General features: G+C 40.1%; 1 protein-coding gene across 1 annotated transcript in view; it reads right to left on the bottom strand.

The window, feature by feature from the left end:
• Positions 1-2,914: 2,914 nt before the first annotated feature.
• Positions 2,915-18,163, bottom strand: part of dpep1 (dipeptidase 1) — a 62,456-nt gene continuing 47,207 nt past the window's right edge. Inside the window, exons 8-11 of the mRNA XM_034192085.1 lie at positions 7,612-7,687; positions 7,407-7,542; positions 3,336-3,513; positions 2,915-3,142 (exon numbers count right to left, since the gene is read on the bottom strand). Coding sequence (XP_034047976.1) covers positions 3,132-3,142; positions 3,336-3,513; positions 7,407-7,542; positions 7,612-7,687 — 401 coding nt within the window. The 3' untranslated portion in view covers positions 2,915-3,131. The remainder of the gene's footprint in view (positions 3,143-3,335; positions 3,514-7,406; positions 7,543-7,611; positions 7,688-18,163) is intronic.

The following is an 18,163-nucleotide window of genomic DNA, read 5'->3' as shown; positions in this document are numbered from 1 at the left end:
TCTGACAGAGTGACCATCGGGTTCTTGGTCACATCCCTGACTAAGGCCTTCTCCCCCAATCGCTCAGTTTAGACGGGCGGCCAGCTCCAGGAAAAGTCCTGGTGAATCTGAACTTCTTCCATTTACAGATGATGGAGGTCACTGTGCTTATTGGGACCTTCAAAGCAGCAGAAATGTTTTTGTACCCTTCCCCAGATTTTTGCCTCAAGACAAACCTGTCTTGGATGTCTACAGACAGTTCCTTTGACTTCATGCTTTGTTTGTGCTCTGACATGCACTGTCAATTGTGGGAGCTTATATGTAGACAGGTGTGTCTTTCCAAATCATGTCCAATCAACTGAATTTATCCCAGGTGGACTCCAGTTAAGCTGTAGAAACATCTGAAGGATGATCAGTGGACACAGGATGCACCTAAGCTCAATTTTGAGCTTCATGGCAAATACTTATGTAGATGTGGTGTCTTAGGGTTTTTTTTTTGTTTTGTTTTTTGCATTTTGGTTTTTTTTTTTTGTTTGTTTGTTATGTATATATATATATACATTTGCAAAGATCTCAAAAAATTGTCATTCTGGGGTATTGTGTGTAGAATTTTGAGGAAAAAAAAAATCATCCATTCTGGAATAAGGCTGTAACACAAATTGTCAAAAAAGTGAAGCACTGTGAATACTTTATGGATACGTGTGTATCAAATGCATCATGTAGTGGTGATTGTGGATGCAGCTTCCTGCTCAAAGTATTACTAACAAAAGCTGTAGCTTGTAAATGACATGACCCCAAATGATTTGAAGACTAGTGAGCTTCATTGACAGACTGTCTACTTGAATTTAACGGGTATCAAGCCAAAATACAAACTTTATCTTGAAGGTATATATATATATATATTAGTATGTTATGTATCCCTCTCAACTGTCTCAAACATCAGGTATGAGGAGTCTTTTTGTGAATTTAGCTTTAATTTCTGCATTAAATATTTTTTGTGCTTGATGTGAATGTGATCGGAGTCGGTAAACATTATTTTGTACATTCTTACTGTAAAGCTGTAGCAGTGTTTACCCGTTTGTGTGTTTGAGACGCTACGAGGCCTTCAGGTGATGATCACTGAAGCTAAGTGAATATTTTATGGTTTGTCAATTGTCGGTATCTATTTGTACCTTCAGCAGGGCCGCTGCTAAGGTTTTGGAGGCCCTAAGCATAACTGGTCAGGGAGCCCCCCCCCCCCACCCCCCGCATGAAACACTTCATTATATTATGTTATCTAGTATCCGGTATATTCCATAATGATAGGAAAACTACATGAAACCATTACATTGTATTAAATTATGGACACATAGAAAAATACCTAAATATTAAAATGCTCAATACTACACATCAAGCAAAACAGTGGTGGCATTGTGAAACCATACACAACCACAACAAATGCTAATGTTTACCAGCAGGTGTCACCCTTTCCTTACCCTAAGGGGGAATGGAGCACCAACTAAACTGCGTTTCTTTTCCAGCATTCTGCTGACTGCACGCAAGCATGCATGTCTATTTTAAGCAGTGGATATGTAGTTTACATACATATGCCTTAAATAAAAGTTCTGAAATTATTCTCACTATTCTTGGTATATTTATCAGCCTGTCAAATTTATAGTTGCTATCTGGTCATGTTGTCAGGCAGAATAGATTTGGACCTAAGTAGTGCACTGATGGCTAACTAGGATTTTGTTGACTTATAAGGCACTCAAAATCTTCAAACTACACTGCCCAACTATTTGCAAACGTACCACATGTCTTGTAATATCCAGATTAGTTTAGCGTTTAAAGCTACATCAAATCAGCAAAGCCAACGCAACCTAGCACCACTGAACATTAAGTAATCAAAACAATTTAAACCTTTAACACGTACTTACCAGCAATGGATGCACGGTCATCATCTTTTTGTTTCTTTTTCCTCCGTTTTTCAGCTCCAGACTCCTGCTGTCGCTTCATTGTTTAATTGTGGCATCATAGTGGCAACTTGTCTCGTGTCAGAATCGAATGTGGGCTAGCGCTACTTCAGTTAGGCGCAGGGTTGCCAGATTGGGTGTTTTCCCATCCAAATGGTTTGTTTAGGGTAAAAATATGGCACTGGTCCTGGACGAGTTTTTTGTATAGAATTGCCACACACATTTTAAAAATCAGTTCAAATTGCGCAGGATTTAGTGCCTCCTTGCATTTTTGAGCATTTATTGGACTGGAAATCATCACATCTGGCAACCCTGGTTAGGCGACAGCGAACAGAGAAAGACGCAAACAGGGCTGTACCATTTCAGGGAATCGGGGCGGGGGTGGATGGGGGCTTTATATTAGGCAAAAAAAAAAAAAAAAAAACTTAATTAGCCCCAATTAAGTAATGGGGTAGGGGCCTACACAATGTTTAAAGACAAAGCGATGGGCCTATTCATAAATAATTCATACTGATTTTGAAATGTAATAATGTAATAATTTCAACACATTTTTCAGTCAATTGGAGTCCCTGCAAACTAGTGCAACATGGTTGGTGCCCCACGCAGGCTGTGTAGTCTGCTTATGCCGAACGGCCGCGCTGACCTTCAGTAAGCAAACACTTTTTTCTGACAATTAAAGGTGCTGCCGTTAGTCAATGGATGATTGTTACTGTCATCACTGATATTTATTTTTAACAAACTTTTTGTGTAAAACATCCCAAAAAAATTTTTGTTTAATTGTCTCTATGGGTTTCTGTATTTCCCAGTGACTTACTTCAATCGGCTAGCGGTCCAAAGCCCAGAGACACTAGAGAGATTAAAAATAAATAAACTTCCATTATAAATGATCATAAGCTTTACAAACAGTCAATCTGTAGATCAATTTTATATCCTTTTAGATATAAATATAACCTTTGATTTATTTTGAACATAGAGACTTTCACAAATGAGCTACATGAGTAATAGTTTACCCTCTCACAACACTAGGTGGAGCTCTTCTTACAGAAATACTTTGAGACATTGTTGACAAACACTTTTGTGCATAACTTCAGATTAGTTATGAGCCTTTGACTACATGCATTCAGACAGTAGCCTCTTCTTGATGGGATAAACGGCCAGCTGAGGTGAACTCCGTCTGTGATGATGAGATCTGAGCCTTTATTATCTGCTGCCTGCGGACCAACAGAATCAGAACATTTCTGGTCAGCTTCAGTAAAATTAAGCAACCAGGAAACGACAACAAAAAAGGCAGTCTGCTAAACACCAACAAACAGCAGATGATCAGAGTTCTCCGCACACTGTGGACCTATGGTTGAAAGTCAAGTTTAATTCAGGTATTATTCACATTAATGGATTAACTCTTACTCAGCTGCGGTGATGTGGTCAATATTTGCAGAGCAATCATGAGGAGAAGAGTCAGCATACTGAGGGGATGGAGTGCTGCAGAGTTGGGGTAACCATAGCTCGTTCTGCAAGGGTTCTTCACCTCATCATAAGGAATAGGAACATCATCTGGATCAGTACCATTTAGACTGTCTCGGACCTGAAACCAGAAAAGTCTGTGTTATAAAGTATATTTAAAAAACAAGATCAATTTTTGGATGTTAAATTCTAAGACATTTGGGGTTTTCTGCCTTGCACTCCAGTATTTACAAAACATTAAGCGTCACAGGAGTATCTCAGCGTACATTCCCTGAGAAATTGGGTACAACCTGTCAGGTCTGTATCCCATTATGAGTGAACATGTAAGACAACAGTTCTGCCCGAGTGGGAATTTCAAGACACCAGTTAAGTTGTATGTCTTCAGACTGTGGGAGGAAGCAGTAATACCACAAGAGAGCCAACACATACACAGGATAAACCCACAGATAGGAAGGTCCAGGCTGTCCACTAAAACCCCAAACCTTCAAAAGTGATGAAACATGCAGTGCCCCTCAAAACGTACTGGAACACTTGCTATTTCACACATTGTATTTTGTTTTATGCCATTTCAAATAAAAAAATCCAAAATTATCTTCCTTAAACTCAAACTGAAAGCAAATCTCTACAATTTGATATCAATTAATTAAAAATATAAAAGCCAAGATGATGGGTTGCATAGGTAATGGAACACTTTGGTATGATACCTGTAAATAATCATTTTTATTGCCAGTTTTCTTAAGATCAGTCAGGGGATGGATACATGAACATTTCCAAGTCAGTGACTATATCTTGGACTTTATTTACATCAATTATGAAGAAATACAAAAAGGTTGGTGCTCTATGGTAAATCTGCATGGGGCAGATAATTCTCTGAGTGACTGTAAAAGAAGGCGAAGAGTGAGGAAAGCCACCAAAACACCCAGAAGAAGTTATAGATTTCTGTGGCTGTGATTGGAGAATTTGTGCATAGTGCATGTTTTGCATTTTGTATCACCAGTTATACAGCTTCATGGTGAAGTGTTATAGAGGAGGATTCTCTTAAAAAGAAGACCTGAAAATTCAGGTACAATTTGCCAGAAGGTACATCTGAGATGCAAGCCTAGATCTGATGTCTTGGTGAAAGAAAAAGATCTTTCTCTCGAGCATACTATACTATTTTTTTTTTTTTTTTCATGAGGATTCAAGTGGTGAAACAGCAAGGTGATTGGACCAATATTTTTTGAGAACTCAGTAATTATTGTTCCACAATAAAAGCCCATATTTCAAAATAAAAGCTTGTGAGATTAATGCAGACCTGACAGAATTCATCAGTCTGTACGTCCTCTAACATCCCAGACAGCACATTCAAAGCTAGATATTTTCTGTATGCATGTGACCCCAAACACATAACTAACATGTTCACACGTGTGTCACAATTGTGTCTCAACAGTGTCTCACACAGGCCAAAAAAATAAATAAAGGAAAGGGGGAAAAAATGATCTAATGTGAACACTGTCACTTCAGTTATTTGTAATTTCTTTATATGGAATATTGTACTGGTTAAGCAGCTTCAGAAAAGCTTACTGATGACAAAAATTAATTTTAGAAAATTGAACACAACTGAAAACAGATTAAACCTTCAATAAAGACTTTCAGAAAAGCTAAGACATTTTTCTGTGTCAGTACTTTAAAAATGTAGCATAACTGTAAATAGATTTTCCCCAAACGTCAGCTGTCCTCCGTCTCCGTATATAGTACAAAGGACCGCATCTACAACCCCTGGCAAAAATTATGGAATCACCAGCCTCTGAGGATGTTCATTCAGTTGTTTAATTTTGTAGAACAAAAGCAGATCACAGACATGACACAAAACTAAAGTCATTTCAAATGGCAACTTTGTGGCTTTAAGAAACACTATAAGAAATCAAGAAAAAAAGATTGTGGCAGTCAGTAATGGTTACTTTTTTAGACCAAGCAGAGGAAAAAAATATGGAATCACTCAATTCTGAGGAAAAAATTATGGAATCACCCTGTAAATTTTTATCCCCAAAACTAACACCTGCATCAAATCAGATCTGCTTGTTAGTCTGCATCTAAAAAGGAGTGAACACACCTTGGAGAGCTGTTGCACCAAGTGGACTGACATGAATCATGGCTCCAACACGAGAGATGTCAATTGAAACAAAGGAGAGGATTATCAAACTCTTAAGAGAGTAAATCATCATGCAATGTTGCAAAAAATGTTGATTATTCACAGTCAGCTGTGTCTAAACTCTGGACCAAATACAAACAACATGGGAAGGTTGTTAAAGGCAAACATACTGGTAGACCAAGGAAGACATCAAAGCGTCAAGACAGAAAACTTAAAACAATATGTCTCAAAAATCGAAAAATGCACAACAAAACAAATGAGGAACGAATGGGAGGAAACTGGAGTCAATGTCTGTGACCGAACTGTAAGAAACCGCCTAAAGAAAATGGGATTTACATACAGAAAAGCTAAAAGAAAGCCATCATTAACACCTAAACAGAAAAAAAACAAGGTTACAATGGGCTAAGGAAAAGCATTCATGGACTGTGGATGACTGGATGAAAGTCATATTCAGTGATGAATCTCGAATCTGCATTGGGCAAGGTGATGATGCTGGAACTTTTGTTTGGTGCCGTTCCAATGAGATTTATAATGATGACTGCCTGAAGAAAACGTCAATTTCCACAGTCATTGGTGATATGGGGCTGCATGTCAGGTAAAGGCACTGGGGAGATGGCTGTCATTACATCATCAATAAATGCACAAGTTTACGTTGATATTTTGGACAATTGAAAGGATGTTTGGGGATGTTTCAAGATGATAATGCATCTTGCCATAGAGCAAAAACTGCAAAAACATTCCTTGTAAAAAGACACATAGGGTCAATGTCATGGCATAGGGTCAATGTCAACGAGTAGATCTGATTTGATGCAGGTGTTAGTTTGGGGGATGAAAATTTACAGGTTGATTCCACAATCTTTTTTTCTTGATTTCTTATAGTGTTTCTTAAAGCCAGAAAGTTGTCATTTGAAATGACTTTAGTTTTGTGTCATGTCTGTGATCTGCTTTTTTTCTACAAAATTAAACAACTGAATGAACATCCTCCGAGGCCGGTGATTCCATAATTTTTGCCAGGGGTTGTAGAACCTGTGGTTCCCCATCGGTCAATGTCCTAGTTAGTTTATATGTCGTCCACAACATATAAGTTTTCACTTTTTAAAATAACTGAAAAAAAATGTTGAACATTTTCCATGATATTCTAATTTTGTCCAATGCAATGTAATGAGAAGTTCACAGCTTTTTAAACTTGATATTCAGTACGGGTTATTCAGTAAAAGTATTTTGAAACGTGTACCTACACCACCAAAATTGGATGGAGGTTCCAGTTTTATGCCTGTTTGCCTATCTTCCAGTTAACATTTGAAAACCAAGCGCCAAAAAGTAATGACAAACTATGCATAGCAGAGATAGCTAATGTTCTGTGAAAATGATCTGAAAAAGAATTCAGAAACCAAAAAAGTTGAAACAAACCCTAACAACACCACAAAAAAACTTTGATTCACATTCTGAACACTCATGTGAGGCAACGAGGAAAAAGCTGAATATTTGACGGAGAGCTGTTGCTTAATTGTAGCATCAATCATCCAATTAGCCAATTAACTGATGTGATAATTGTCAGTTTCGTTGGTTATCAAGCTAATTGCACTAGTTCCTACAATACCATGTTCCTACCATTCTGCAGGTTAATGGAGAAATATGTGGTGGATTAGTGGTTAGCACTGCTTCCTCATAGCAAGAAGGTCGTGGGATCGTTTCCTGTCTTTTCTGTTAGGAGATTGCATGTTCTCTGTGTGTATCTAACTGTAATTAGGACGGGTTAAATGCAGAGGACAAATTTTGTTGTATGTATGTACAATCACAATAAAGGCTTTATTATTATTAGGCAATATACAGGTGGCAGAGTGAGTTTAGGACAATGCACATGGATTTTGTGCATTTCTCACAATCTCAACCTCATCCAGGACTCGGAGTAGGTTGTTACCGAGAGCAGCTTTGACCTCCTCATCAGTCCATCCTCTCCTCAGGAGTTCAGCCACCAGATTTGGCACCTTGGACACGTCCTCCAAACCCTCTGGTAGCCTGGTGGGATTTTTACTTTCATTAAGAGAAAATCTGCTCTGCAATTTCTTTGGAAGTTTTTTAACCCACCTTGTGACTCCATCATAATCTCCACCAAAACCAACAGCGCCCACACCAGCAACTTTCTTTATATGATCAAAGTGATCTGGGGGGGTAGAAAATGTCAGAATGAAGCAGATCAACATGAGGTTATAATAAGCCAATACTCTTGTTGGGTATTTTCTCCTCCAAACATTCTTAAAACCTTTGATAAGACAAACAGAGTCAAGAAACACCAGTGAGACAGAAAGTCAAATTAATCACGCGCGGAGTGCGGCCAGGCTGTACACCAAGGCTACACTAAAGTCTGGCCTGTGCTCCCGCTCTTTTTATTAGAGAAGCCCTCATTACATCATAAAACTTGTCCTGGGGGGGGGGGGGGGGGGGGGGGGACAACGCGAGACAAGTTTCTTCCCGTAACATAAACACATACGTCAATAAGTGCAGCTGTAAGGAAAAACAGTTTCTTTCTTTTACTCTTATCGTCGGAGGTCAGCACATCTCGTTCGTCTGTTGCAGTTATCAGCTGTTGTGCATCTGCCTGGAGTGTCCTGGTCTTCACACTAAGCATCACATCACAACAGTCAAAAACAACCTTCAGTTCTTTTACTCCCAGTTCAGCCTGACCCCGTCATACTTCACTCCCAGTCGTTAGCGGCTACAAAAACAAGTTGTATAATAATAATAATAAGTACATCCAGCTCCTCATTCCCAGTTCAGATTGACCCCAGCATGCTAAAACAAGGTTGAATAACACGTACATTCTCAGGGTTAGTGCAAACAGCACAACACCGTTCTCATGAGAAAGAAGACAAAGGTCCAAATGTTTAACAGTGATAACATATATATATATATATAAAATCCTTAACATTTCCCACCTGTTTATCGCCTGTTAAACATATAGTAGTAGTTATCACCTAACTTAGCACTTCTTTCTTGAGATTTTCACTAAGAGGTTCATCATGGTACGTAAAGCATCTATTTCAGTGTTTTGAGCTGCTACTATTTTTTCAGTTACATTCATGAACAGACCCAATCGATAATTCAGTGTTTCAATCATTAATGAAAATTATTATTATTATTATTTTTTTTTTTTTTTCTTCCCCACTCCTATCCAGGGGAACAATGAATGTGCTATTTTATCTCCTACAGACCACAATTTTTGGTCCTTTGGTACATCCGAGCCCCACATGTGATCATGTGGTAACACATCTGGGTATATTGATCTCCTCCGTCTGGTGCTGCCATTCTTCTCTGTGGAGGTCCTTGGCACTACCACATATGTATGGTCAGTCACCTGGGTAGGTGCACACACACCACCCCAATTTGGTGGGAGACTCATGTACAGTCTGGAGCCACAAAGCCAATAGATGTCATCATACACCGGAGTACCATTTACAGGTGGTAGCAAAAACTTACTAACATAAGCACATGATTCATCCGTTCCCCATGGACAGGAGCCTAATAGGACAGGAGTATAATTACATCCCCGTCCAATGTGATGAAGATAAGTACCATCCACATATTATGTTTTGGTTAGGCTTAAATTATTTGATAAAACATACATTTGGGTACACAGACGTTTCTTAATTTTACCTACAGTTTTATTCCCTGTCCCGTAAAAGCAAATTGGGAATGGCCGTTGTGATGACAATTTAACGTGATGATATTTTTGCGTTTCCCTTCAGTCTAGTCAATGGAGCAGCACTTGGGCACGCTTGTACGTCCTCTGTTGAAATCCCTATCATATAAGTGGTTGCACTGAGGCAAGTGGTGTTACATCTTATCAGATTTGCTGAGAACTGCTGCCCCCGAAATACAGTTTGATTATGCATCCGTATGATAAGACATTCTGTCACCCTAGCAGGGTACGGTTTAGCCGTCAGAGCTGGGTGTGTTGAGGATATAGGTATTTGCGAATAAACATAACAATTAGTAACGTAATTCCATAGCCAATAAATGAACATATCTGTACCACATATTAGTATGGTATATATGAGGGTGTCCATCCGTCTCATTCACATTATGAATAAACCTCTTCTGACGTTGCTTGCGTTGTTCTCTGGCTCGGTCCACAGTGAGCTGCAATTCTTGGGTCAACCACCAGGCCAGGAATCCGAGGAGCACGAAACACACTAAGATCACAACGCAACCGGCTGCCCTACCAACAGTCCGGCAGCGGCGGCGCTGAGCACGCCGCTCCGGGGTCTGCTGTAGTTCAGTCATGATTGCTAGGATACAGTGTTGTTAACCACCTCACCTAATAGTGCAAGGATCTCCCTGCTTCACTGGCATTGAGACAATCTATTGCTAATTAAATAGACTCCCTTTGTAGCCAGACTTCCCCTTACACTGTGGAGGCAGCCAACACACGCTGTATCTTACAGTGATGTATCCACGTTGATCTCTCCGCTATCTTTACTGCAGTTGGTGTTGTTAACAGCACTTGGTATAGACCTTCCCAACGAGGACTGGACCAGTTCTTCCTCTTAATCACTCTGATGAACACCCAGTCTCCTGGCTAGACTACTGGAAGGCCGTCCTGTGGAAGATCAAAATTATTCGGCAGTAAATGTGTTTAAGTTATCTCTTTCTGTGTTAATGTCTTTCTCATAAAATTTGCTAATGTTTGTTCCTCATCTGCTGTTTTAGTATCCATGTCAAAATTGGTAGACGATATGGTCGTCCGTAAAGTATCTCAAATGGTGTTAACCCTGATGGTGTTGGTGTTATTCTCATATACAATTTTACTAGGTCCAAACATTCAATCCAGGTTCGTTTTGTCTCTTCTATACATTTCCTTAATCTTATTTTTATTGTGCCCTTTGTCCTTTCCACTAATCCTGCACTGTGTGGATGATAAGCACAATGATTTTTTGAGATTGACCTGTAGCGCTTCTCCTACGTATTGCATTATTGTATTAACAAAATGCGCTCCATTATCTGAATAAACTGTTTCTGGTATTCCAAATCGTGGAATGATGTCTTTGCACAATGCCTTAGCCACTGTAAGTGCATCTGCATGTTTTGTAGGGAACAATTCTACCCATTTTGAGAAGGCATCAATTATGACTAAACAAAATTCCTTCCCTTCATGTTTACTCAGCTGTATATAATCCATATGAATCACTTGAAAGGGATATTGTGGTGTTGGAAATTTGCCTCTTTGGGGTCTCAAATTGCCTTGTGAGTTGTGTTTTGCACATATCATGCATGCTCTACAATGCTGTTTTGCATATGCATCGAACCCATAGAGACAAAAAATAGATTGCAATTGCGATATCATACCCCCTGATGAGACATGCGTCACGCCATGGCTCATAATAGCTGCCCATTTAAACATATTTTTTGGCAATATGGGTTTCTTTTGTGGTCATACGTACAAATCATTTGCATAGGTAGCCCCTTTAGTTATCCACTTTTGTTTTTCTCTGTCAGTTGCCTGCTGTTGCATGTCAGCAAGCAGTGTATGACCTAAATGCAAATCTGGAGTGGTGTCCTGTACAACAAAAATAGAAGAAGCCGCTGCTGCCTCTTTTGCTGCTCTGTCAGCAAAATCATTTCCTTTTGAAACACTGTCAGAGCCTTTGGTGTGAGCCGCACATTTGCATATAGCAATTTGTTTAGGCAATTTCACAGCTTTCAGTAGTGCAGTTAGGAGTGTGGCATGAGTCACTGGCTTTCCAGATGATGTCACCATTCCACGCTCTTCCCACAGTTTTGCAAACACATGCACTGTGCTGAAAGCGTACTGGCTGTCTGTATAAATTGTTACAGCCGTACCTTTAAACAGATAGCAAGCTGCAGTTAAAGCAACTAATTCAGCTGCTTGTGCTGAAAATGACGATGGCAATGAAGCAGAATCCAATACCTCTGAATTTGTGACAACAGCATACCCAGATTGTGTTTGTCCATAAGCGTTTTTAGTGGAAGAACCATCCACATACACAATTGTACTATTTGGGCGTGCTTTCATACAGGCTGTTGCTACATCAAGACAATTGTGCGGCTCACCATCCTCAGGTAAAGGTATCAATGTGGATGGATTCAATGTTGTACAGCGCTCTACCGTAAGGTGTGGTTGTGATAATAGCAAGGACATACGCGAAAGATGTCTTGCTGGGGACAAAAGGCTCATGTTTGTCTGCAACAGAAGTGCAGAAACTGCATGTGGAACTTTCAGTGTCAACTGATGGAATAGAACAACATTACTGCTACTTTGAACAGCCATAGAGGCTGCAACAACAGCCTGTACACATGGTGGTAGAGCACTTGCTACTGCATCCAATTTAGATGAGTAGTAGGCAACTGGCCTTAATTTTGAGCCATACACTTGAACCAAAACACTAGTCATGAACTTATTCTTACAATCAGCTGTTTGAATGAATGGTTTACTATAATCTGGTAGTGCCAAAACTGTGGATGACACTAATGTTTGTTTTACTTTTACAAAAGCTTCCTCAGCATCTTTGTTCCATTCCAACACGGTTGACATTGAAATATCATCCTTGTACATCAAATCAGAAAGTGGACTAGTCAATTCTGCATAGCAGGGAATCCATGCCCTGCAGTAATTAGTCAGTCCAAGAAATGACATCATCTGCTTTTTGGTTTGTGGTTTTGGAGCGTGTAAAATTGCTTCCTTCCTGTCAGACAGGATCGTGCGCCCTGTGGCTGATAATTCATGTCCTAAATATTTTACTTTATCCCTACACAACTGAACTTTGTTTTTGCTCACTTTGTGGCCATTATCAAATAAGAAACATAATAATGCTACTGTGTCAGTTATGCAGTTTTCTCGTGTGTCAGAGGCAATCAGAATGTCATCAACATACACTAATAGTTGGCTATCTGCCGGTGGAACGAAATTGGCTAAACATGCTGACATGACTTGAGAATAAATAGTTGGGCTCTCTGCGTAACCCTGCGGTAATCTGGTGAATGTATATCGTTGTCCTTTAAAGGTAAAAGCAAACCAGAATTGACTATCTGGGTGTACTGGCACAGAGAAAAATGCATTACTTATGTCAATTACTGAGAAACTATTAGAATTTGGTCTCAGCGAATTTAACAAGGTGTGTGGATCTGGGACACATGGTGCTCTTTTAATCACAGCAGCATTTACTGCCTGCAGATCTTGAATCATTCTCCACCCCACTGAGGGCGGAGCCTTTTTTACAGGAAATATGGGTGTGTTACATGGTGAATCTGGACATGGCACTATTACTCCTGCTGTTAATAAATTCTCTATTACTGGCCTGATTCCGTCAATTGCATCAGGTTTCAATGGATACTGTCTTACACATGGTCTGTATTCTGTTTTTGGTCTTATAACTACAGGTTGTGCATTTTTTATCAGTCCTACGTCTGAAGGACCTGTTGTCCACAATCCTGATGGTACAGAAGAGAGAAGATCATCCTCTTCAGGACTCAACTGAAACACTCAGGATTGTGAAGTGGACACATCAATGTGTGTTCCAGCTGTCAGCACCAATGGGACATTAACTGGCACTTTATACAATTTAGTTGATGGACTGAACTCCGTTCGTGGTCCAACTCTGCTCCAATCAGTAGCTGACAAAGCTGTTATGACTGTCAGTCCCAATTCTTGCCATTCTGTCAAATATGGCTTACAAAGTGACACATGCAAAGGCATACCTGTGAATCTCAATTTTAAAATGTCTTCAGTGGCACCTGTCACTGTTATGACAGCTGTTGAGTTGCCATCATGAATCAAATCGGTCATTGTCAGCTTCACAGGTGAAACGTTTTTCAATTTGTTTTCATAGTCACCATCCGGACCTGGAGGATCTTTATGCCACATTGTGACATGCAGGTCAGGTGGTGACATCTTTTGTTCAGGATTTTTTAATAGGGCTGTCGCTTGCAAGACGACATCTTTACCCCATCCTGCAGCATCTTCTTCTGAAATGTCAAATGTATAGTAATAGTGGAATGTGGGGTCATCGCTTTCTTCTCTTACCATGTTAACGCCTCCTGTGCGTTCAACAACTAACTTCCCTTGTTCCACAATTATGGACAAGCCCAATGCAGTCAATCCGTCTCGTCCTAAAAGGTTAACTGGACATTGTGGCATGTTCAACACTGACATAGTACATGTCAGGCCAAATGGATCTGCCAACGTTATGGGTTTAGTGATAGGGACGTCTGATGTTTATAGATAATTATAGTGGGCGATTTTAACATCCACACAGATGCTGAGAATGACAGCCTCAACACTGCATTTAATCTATTATTAGACTCTATCGGCTTTGCTCAAAAAGTAAATGAGTCCACCCACCACTTTAATCATATTTTAGATCTTGTTCTGACTTATGGTATGGAAATAGAAGACTTAACAGTATTCCCTGAAAACTCCCTTTTGTCTGATCATTTTTTAATAACATTTACATTTACCCTGATGGACTACCCTGCAGTGGGGAATAAGTTTCATTACACTAGAAGTCTTTCAGAAAGCGCTGTAACTAGGTTTAAGGATATGATTCCTTCTTTATGTTCTCTAATGTCATATACCAACACAGAGCAGAGTAGCTACCTAAACTCTGTAAGGGAGTTAGAGTATCTTGTCAATAGTTTTACATCCTCATTGAAGACAACTTTGGATGCTGTAGCTCCTCTGAAAAAGAGAACTTTAAATCAGAAGTGTCTGACTCCGTGGTATAACTCACAAACTCGTAGCTTAAAGCTGATAACCCGTAAGTTGGAGAGGAAATGGCGTCTCACTAATTTAGAAGATCTTCACTTAGCCTGGAAAAAGAGTTTGTTGCTCTATAAGAAAGCCCTTCGTGAAGCTAGGACATCTTTCTACTCATCACTAATTGAAGAAAATAAGAACAACCCCAGGTTTCTTTTCAGCACTGTAGCCAGGCTGACAAAGAGTCAGAGCTCTATTGAGCTGAGTATTCCATTAACTTTAACTAGTAATGACTTCATGACTTTCTTTGCTAACAAAATTTTGACTATTAGAGAAAAATTACTCATAACCATCCCAAAGATGTATCGTTATCTTTGGCTGCTTTCAGTGATGCCGGTATTTGGTTAGACTCTTTCTCTCCGATTGTTTCTGTCTGAGTTATTTTCATTAGTTACTTCATCCAAACCATCAACATGCTTATTAGACCCCATTCCTGCCAGGCTGCTCAAGGAAGTCCTACCATTATTTAATGCTTCAATCTTAAATATGATCAATCTATCTTTGTTAGTTGGTTATGTACCACAGGCCTTTAAGGTGCAGTAATTAAACCATTACTTAAAAGCCATCACTTGACCCAGCTATCTTAGCTAATTATAGGCCAATCTCCAACCTTCCTTTCTCTCAAAGATTCTTGAGAGGGTAGTTGTAAAACAGCTAACTGATCACCTGCAGAGGAATGGTCTATTTGAAGAGTTTCAGTCAGGTTTTAGAATTCATCATAGTACAGAAACAGCATTAGTGAAGGTTACAAATGATCTTCTTATGGCTTCGGACAGTGGACTTATCTCTGTGCTTGTTCTGTTGGACCTCAGTGCTGCTTTTGATACTGTTGACCATAAAATTTTATTACAGAGATTAGAGCATGTCATAGGTATTAAAGGCATTGCGCTGCGGTGGTTTGAATCATATTTGTCTAATAGATTACAGTTTGTTCATGTAAATGGGAATCTTCTTCACAGACTAAAGTTAATTATGGAGTTCCACAAGGTTCTGTGCTAGGACCAATTTTATTCACTTTATACATGCTTCCCTTGGGCAGTATTATTAGACGGTATTGCTTAAATTTTCATTGTTACGCAGATGATACCCAGCTTTATCTATCCATGAAGCCAGAGGATACGCACCAATTAGCTAAACTGCAGGATTGTCTTACAGACATAAAGACATGGATGACCTCTAATTTCCTGCTTTTAAACTCAGATAAAACTGAAGTTATTGTACTTGGCCCCACAAATCTTAGAAGCATGGTGTCTAACCAGATCGTTACTCTGGATGGCATTTCCCTGATCTCTAGTAATACTGTGAGAAATCTTGGAGTTATTTTTGATCAGGATATGTCATTCAAAGCGCATATTAAACAAATATGTAGGACTGCCTTTTTGCATTTACGCAATATCTCTAAAATCAGAAAGGTCTTGTCTCAGAGTGATGCTGAAAAACTAATTCATGCATTTATTTCCTCTAGGCTGGACTTTTGTAATTCATTATTATCAGGTTGTCCTAAAAGTTCCCTAAAAAGCCTTCAGTTGGTTCAGAATGCTGCAGCTAGAGTACTGACGGGGACTAGCAGGAGAGAGCATATCTCACCCGTGTTGGCCTCCCTTCATTGGCTTCCTGTTAATGCTAGAATAGAATTTAAAATTCTTCTTCTTACTTATAAGGTTTTGAATAATCAGGTCCCATCTTATCTTAGGGACCTCGTAGTACCATATTACCCCATTAGAGCGCTTCGCTCTCAGACTGCGGGCTTACTTGTAGTTCCTAGGGTTTGTAAGAGTAGAATGGGAGGCAGAGCCTTCAGCTTTCAGGCTCCTCTCCTGTGGAACCAGCTCCCAATTCAGATCAGGGAGACAGATACCCTCTCTACTTTTAAGATTAGGCTTAAACTTTCCTTTTCGCTAAGGCTTATAGTTAGGGCTGGATCGGGTGACCTGGACCATCCCTTGGTTATGTTGCTTTAGACGTAGACTGTGTTTCATAATTATTGTATGGCCTTGCCTTGCAATGTGGAGCGCCTTGGGGCAACTGTTTGTTGTGATTTGGCGCTATACAAGAAAAAAGTTGATTGATTGATTGATTGATTGATGTTTGTCCATTTGCAGAGCGAACCCTAAAGATTTCGTTGCTTAATTGATGGACAGGTATGTTGTCATTACATGTGGTTCTACATGCTCCTGTATCACAAAGGAATGTCACTGGTCGTCCATTTACCAACAAAGTCACTTCTGGTTTTGGTACCGGATTTCCCAGTAAGGCACACAGATCCATATCACAATCAGACTGCCTATCTGATGTGGAATCATGGATTATGGATTCTAGTCATTGTGGATACTGTGGCTGCGGAGGATTATTCCGTTGTGGAATTCCTCCTGCTGCTCCCTCAGTAGGTGGATTCGGACAATTTCTATACATATGTCCCTCTCTCCCACAGTTCCAACAAATCAGGGGACCACGTGGTGGCCCTCCCTGTCTGTGCTGCTGTTGTGGTTGCCATGGTCCTTGACGTTGTGGCTGTCCACCTTGTCTGTTTTGCCATGGCTTTTGGGGGCGTTTGCACTGCTTCTGCTGTCTTAAGTTACCCTGTTGGTAACATATTTCATCATCTCCGTGTGCTACATACACTCCTTTGTTGCTGTTCCCTGTCTTTTTCTGCTTTAAGACTCCTTCTGCATGACAGCAGTGTGTATGTGTTTCTTCCAATGTGCCTGTAGGCAATCCAATCCAATGTTTCTGTATCCAAGCTTTTATATCCTTATTGGAATGTTGGATCAGAGCGTTTTTTCAATTGTTGTTCATACACTGGTGTTCCTGGCAATATGCCACTATGGACCCTAAATACACTCTCAAATCTGCATCTAAACTCTGTCCATGGTTCTCCTCCTTTCTGTGTTGTCCTGGTAATTTCAGTGCAATTTATTTTTGGTCCTAACACACCTTTTGCTCGTGTAATCATAGCTTCCACTCTTGTTTTCAAGACTGGATCATCATGTGGCAACGGTACGCCATCCTGGTCTGCAGGATTCCAGTTTCCGCGTATCTGACTCCATTTAGGGCCACATGCTTTCATCCACACCTGTTGGACTTCAGGTCCACTAAGGTGGTAAGAACTTCTAATGTTTTCTATATCCTGCATAAATCCCTCAATATCGACATGTGGCGATGGTATCATGTCGACTGCTGCTTTGATATCATCAGCATTCCATGTTCGATATACGAGCATGGTTGATCGATGTCCTGCTGTTCCTGCACGAGGATTTGGTACTTCTATCATAGGATAGGCACCTCCCTGGTCACTGTGTTCCACCATGGAGGGGCTGTGGGCACTTTCGCTTGACTGCGTGTTTGTGGTTTTTCTGGTTTTTCTGGTTTTTCACTTTTTACCTTAGGTTTTACTGCCAAATCATACTGTGGTGGCGGTACATCGTCATCCTCTGGTAGAGGAGATAAAGGTGTTGTTGTCACCGACGATCCAGCCGGCGGTGGTTGTTGAGGCTGTTCTGGTTCTCTGTGCTGAATTATCACATCTTCTTCTGCCTTACCTACAGCTTTCTTTTTCCTTGCTTTCTCTAATCGTCGCTTCTCTGCTCCCTTCCGTCTGTTCTCTGCTTCCTCCTCCCAAAATGCCACTAAATCTGCCCCTACTTTCTGCATCTTTTCTCATCACCTTTATGTTCCTGTTCTAACTCCTTCTTTAGCTTCTGTATGCTGATCAGGTTCAGTCGTCTGTCAAAGTCATGTTTATTTATCCAGGTCTCCAATTTCTTTGTTGCTTTTGGATTTTTTGCTTCCATAAATTTCCAGTCGTCAGTTGATAAATTTTCCTTCTTTTTAGACGTCTTACCCCCCATTTTTATTATCCCTTGTTAT

Source organism: Thalassophryne amazonica, chromosome 2, assembly GCF_902500255.1.
Source record: "Thalassophryne amazonica chromosome 2, fThaAma1.1, whole genome shotgun sequence".
In the NCBI taxonomy this organism is placed as follows: Eukaryota; Metazoa; Chordata; class Actinopteri; order Batrachoidiformes; family Batrachoididae; genus Thalassophryne; species Thalassophryne amazonica.
Note: the sequence above shows the minus strand (reverse complement) of the source record. Positions and strands in the feature narration are given on the sequence as shown.